The 5,799-nt window shown below is 39.3% G+C and overlaps 1 protein-coding gene across 1 annotated transcript in view; it reads right to left on the reverse strand.

The window, feature by feature from the left end:
• CUBN (cubilin) overlaps window positions 1-5,799 on the reverse strand; it is a 248,376-nt gene that overhangs the window by 51,890 nt on the left and 190,687 nt on the right. Inside the window, 2 exon segments of the mRNA XM_023533142.1 lie at window positions 670-819; window positions 2,248-2,404. Of these exon segments, the coding sequence (XP_023388910.1) occupies window positions 670-819; window positions 2,248-2,404 (307 nt within the window).

A 5,799-nucleotide genomic window follows, 5' to 3' on the forward strand; every position in this document is an offset into this window, starting at 1 on the left:
CATCCAATACACACTAAGTCGCATCTACCATAGTCACAGCCCAGCCCAAATCAGAAGTTCCCCTGTCCCCTTAGCCAACAGCCCATTCCCGAGAGTGGGAATGAACCCAAAGGGGCATTCGTGGTTAGGGATTTCACAATCCCTATGGTACTGATATAGATAAAAAAGAAAAAGGAGATGAATGCATGTCCCATGGTAACACTTAATAAAAGTAGAGTACAGATATTTACTAATTTTATTCATTCATTCACTCATTCAACACTTATTGAGCACCTACTTTGACTCAGCAAGTTTCTCATTAGTTTAGAGGATGTGCATACATGTGGGCGTGTGTATACACATGTAGGTGTATAGAGTATAAATACAGAGGAATAAATTAAAAACTATTATTAACATATAATACATTTCATACTTATTTTCCTTAAGCTATTTACATGTTGCTTGTGTTCTTAAAATCCTGGAGTTGTTTTTTTACCCCTGAATGAAATATACAGAATGGTACATGTGTTCTTAAAACTTTGAATGGAATTTTAATCAAATTTACATCAAATATACTCTGCAACATTTTAAATATTTTCTTCAAATGGTAATTCTGGACGATCTCTGCCTCTACTTATCCCCCATGAATTTATTAAGAATCAACTGTAATTTACATGAGAATAAACTTACCTTCCAGATGGAAAGACACAAAAGTCAGAAGGATGAGAGCCAGAGAATTAGCCTCTATGACGTAAGTGCAATTCATGTTGTTATCATATTGTTTTGGGTAGTTTGGAGAAATGATGTAACCTGAAGGTTTAGTGAAAATACTTCCACACCCTATGTGGGGAGAAAAAGGTATTATCAGGACATTTGTTCTCACATACAGTATCTTTTTTATCAGTGAGGGAAAGACTAAAATTTCTTAATTCTACAGACATATTTCCTGAGGAACTCTGAATAAAAGAAACAATAACTAAGAACAAATTTCACTTAAAAATAAATAAATGATAATATTACATATATTTTTTAGAAAACACTACAGGTTTTTGGGCTAAGCAGTAGAAATTTTACTGCAAATCATTTAATTTTAAGATATTAAAGAAAGGATAACCTAGCCAAGGTTTAACATGGCTCATGTAAAGAAAAATAACTGATGAAAAGTGATTTGTACCAAACTGGTACATCGGTGGTCTTAAAATATCTTATTATATTATTAGAAAACTATATTATTTTCATTACTACTGTACTCTGATCATAAAAAAAAAAATACCTGCTTTTAAAAAAAAATGGTCAAATGTACTAATCCCAACTCCTATCAAATTCTCACATGAATCCCTGGTGTCATAAATCCAACTACCTCTTTACCACTTACATGACACTCATTTTCATAGAACCGCTAGTTAATCCATATTACTCGCCGATCTATCACATATGAAAATACCGGTATTCTTTGAACACTGATATTAAAGCACACCCAGCTCCGCGCACCCACATAGGCATGAATCCAAGTGAAGACCTAAGGTTAGGCCCGGGCGGTCTTTCAATCCTTCCTCTACGCCACCATCATCCTTTTCTGTGTGTCTGGAATACCTGTCCACTGCATTCTTTCCTCTAATTCCTTTCATCAAACTTTCTCCTCAACAGTGGATTGCTGTTAGTAGCTATTCAATCCGTTTCAGCCAACAGTTTCAGCACTGCCACTGCTTCTCAGACTTAAAAACGAACCAAATTTGTAAGCAGTAATAAGAGAAGAAGGGAAATTCTGAAGAAAGTGGCTCTCAAGGTTTACTGAGATGCCCCATGAGCATCATCTGGATGAGAGCTAAAACATGCCAGTCCCCGCTCATGGAAATTCTGAATCCAGATGGGTTAGGCGAGGCCCAAGAATCGGTGTGTTTTCAAAGCCCCAGACGATTTGGGATCAGGTGGTCAGTGTACCACGTGCCAGGGACCTGGCTGTCTACTAACCACCAGTCTCCTGCAGAATTCCTGTCCACTCTGGATTTGGAGGTTGTTTTTAGACATCATTGTGGCACTCAGGCCTTTTACACCATTTCTCAGTTAACTTATTGTTTAATCCAGTTCCATCCTCACTGAGTTTTAAAGGAAGGACATACTCTCAGGATTAGGTGACCTGCCCACATTCTTCCCCTTGGATCCCCAGTTCCAGCCAACCCCGGTGCAGCCCCCACTCTTCCCCAAGCCTGCCTGTGACAGCCACACCTAGCCACACCTAGTCTCGGTTTCATTTTTAGTGCTACTTACGGCTTACGAAGGATGCAGAGAAGCCCTGAGCCGGGGCCTCCTGAGACTGGAACACGGCCGTGAAGGCGTTTCTTGGTGTGATGATGGCAGCAGGAGCCACGTTCCCACAGCTCGTGGCTAACAGGGCTTTGTCCGCCTCCTCGGTTCCGGCCCACACCTAGCAGAGCCACAAACATGACTTAACGCTCAAGGCTTTTCCTTGTCAATATTTTAAAGCGTTTAGGCTGGAGAATAATGGGACGTGAGTGTATACAGACCTAAACATAATAGTAAACAAAACACATGCAAGTCTGCAGTATTATCTTTTGAGAATAGTCTTTCAAAGCTGCATTTATACAGCCTATCTCATTCTTGAGTCTTCCCAGGAGACTGTGTTTATTTTTGTGCAGCTGGGCAATAACTTAAAGAAATCGATCACTACCTAGTTTCCTCTTACCTTCTCCTGGTTGACTTGATCTAGCTGAGAGGACAGCCATGTGTGCTGCAGTACTGTGGGCTTTCCCACTTGTCCTGGGTGGATGGCAAATTGTGGGTTACGAGTATAAAACAGCACCAAGCAAGGAACCCATGGAAATGAACACTTTGCGAAGCACAAAGAGAGTGGACATGAATCCTAAGCATACATGTAATTATCACCCATTGGAATAAATCATAGAAGACTTCCTGGCAGTGATGGATTTTAAGGGTCATGCTGAAGAAAGGGTGAGCCTCGGTCACTACGTGCTATTACTCACTGCAGATGGGCTGGCGACTCCCAGTCATTTCATCAGTTTGGCAACTTTAAAAGAAATAACTGATGTAGTCATTAAAAAAATAGCTGCTGAGGGATATTGTGAGCAATAAAATTCCAAATCAAGCCAATCCTAACCAGCTTGGTGAAGGACAATAATCATAGAATCGCAAATTTAAATGCGAAATTCCAATTGTGAAAGGGGCCTTGAGAGTATGTCATGAGGAGCTTTACCTGCTTTGGGGAGTGGTGAGCCTGCCCAAAGGGGCCGCATGGCAGGGAGGGGCGTGTCTAGTTCCAAGAACAGAGAGAAACTAAGGCGTGAGGCGAGACTGCAGAGTCCATGCCGGCCCTGTGGCATGTGAGAGATCTGGGCCACTGTCCCAAAAACGGCAAGGAGCCACTGGAAAGCTTAAGGCTCAGTGACGCTTGGCTTTTGGAAAACATTACAATGTGGGGAATAAGAAAAAAAAGAGAGGATGCTGAGAGATCAGCCAGGAAGGTTTTGCAGTAGTTTAAATGAGAGATCATGGTATCTAAAATGTTGAGTCACTCAAGGAAAGAACTGATATTAGGTCATGAATACACATTACTGGGGAAAATACTATAAAATGTGTTTAACAAGGGAAGATCCCCCAAGTTGACTGAGTCTCAGATGAGAGTAATTTTGCCCTTTCCAGGGAATATGTAGCAACGTCCGGAGGCCTTTTTGATTATCACACTTGGTATGGGGGTGGCTAGTGGGTAGGGGCCAGGGATGCTGCTGAAGCTCCTACAATGCACAAGACACCCCCCACCCCCCCACCACACATATACACAACTAATAATTATCTAGCCCAAGAGGGCGAAAAAGTAATTAGGTTTAGATTAGTCTTCCTTGACTATTGAATATTTTCTTCTTCACATCAAATTACATAAAATTACTCATTTGAACATATCACTTTCAGGAATATTTCTCAAACAAAGCAATAAAACATCAAGCCATTAAAAATATTTCTATTGGCAAGTCAGTCCATAGGAAGAGGTGAGAAATCACTGATTCACAGCACTGATTTAATATTTCTCAGTTCTTTAAAGCCATATAATTTGAATTGATTTTTCAAACATTGGGATCCAGCTGTTAGTCATCTATTAAAGGCAAATTATATTTCCATTTATTAGATATAGGAGGTGACTGGCACTGGAGCTACTGAGATAAAAAACATAGATATTCTGCCAAATAACTTAAGATCAAAAATGTGTCAGGAAAGAAATACATACTACCAATTTTCCCTAATATCCCCTTTAATTTTTCCCCCCTTAACTATCCAGGGAAACAGTACACAGAAGTTTTCTATCCATATTTTATAAAAGTATAAACATGATTTACTGATATCTGCATATACTATTTTTATAAACATTACTAAAAGGCAAGGAGATAAAAGCTAAAACTTTTAATAAGGAATCTCAAGTTCTTTAACAAGGAACTTCAAGAATACTCTAGTGCTTATACCTTTCTGAAGTCATTAATTATGGATCTGACAGCTGTACCTTTAGGCCTAAGAACGTAAGTGTTGTAATGACAATAATAAGAAAGAGTTACTAAGTTTTCATCGCTGCCTTGTCAGTTAAGAACTCATGCCACTGGCTATATGACCCAGGACTCATCGAACTATATTCTATATTATATCTACAGACTGTTACAAAATTGTCAGCCTGGCTTCACATGATATTTTATCATGCAAGTAATAAAACAAACAACAACAACAATAACAAAAACAAGTGTTTGTGATAACTGCAGATTCATATGCGGCTGTAAGATATAATATCGATGAGTCTCCTGAACACATTTCCCAGTTTCTCCCAACACTGATATCTTGCAAAGCCATAGTATAATATTATAACTAGGATACTGAGATCGACAATGTAGCAGTCTGGCTCAATTTCCCACTTCTACGTGTACTCAGGTGTGTGTGTATTCAGTAGATATAAGTTATGTGCCACCACACTCGACTCCCTGAACCACCCAACACCACAAGGGTCCCGAGCACTGCCCTTTATTAACCACACAATTGCCTTCTGCTCCCCCAACTCTCTGACCTCTGGCTATCTGTCCTCCACTTCTAAAATACTGTCATTTCAGAAACATTTTATAAATGGAACAATAGATTATGTAATCTTTTGGGGTTGGCTTTTTCCACTTGGCAAAACTCCCTGGTGATTTGTCCAAATTGTTGGTCCGTTGATTGTTTTTATCAAGGAGTTGTATTCTGTGGTTTGCATATACTAGAGTTTGTTTAACCATTCACCTGTTGAAGGACATTTGCACTGATTCCAGTTTTGGAGACATTACAAATAAAGCTGCTATGATAATTTATATACAGGTTTTTGTGTACACATAATCTGCATTACTCTGGGGTAAATGCCCACGAGTGTAACTGCTGGATCTTATGGTAAGTGAAGGCTTAATTGTATAAGAAGCTGCCCAACTATTTTTCAGTACCATTTTATATTACTAGCCATGGCTAAGTGATTCGGCTTTCCCCATCCTTGCCAGGATTTGGAGTCTGTCACTGTTCTTAATTTTAGCATCCTGATAGGAATATAGCAACATCTGATTGTGATTTAATTCACATTTCCCCAAACAGCTAGTGATGTTGAACATCTTTTCATGTTTATTTACCATCTGACTACCCTCTTTGGTGAAATATGTTTTCATATCTTTTGCCCATATTCCAAGTAGATTCTCTGTTTTTACTGCTGGGTTTGAGAGTTCTGTATATATTCTAGACAGTAGTCTGTAGTCAGGCATGTGCTTTGTAAATCTTTCCTCCTAGTCTGTA

The sequence above is a fragment of the Pteropus vampyrus genome, unplaced genomic scaffold, assembly GCF_000151845.1.
Source record: "Pteropus vampyrus isolate Shadow unplaced genomic scaffold, Pvam_2.0 Scaffold96, whole genome shotgun sequence".
Lineage (NCBI taxonomy): Eukaryota > Metazoa > Chordata > Mammalia > Chiroptera > Pteropodidae > Pteropus > Pteropus vampyrus.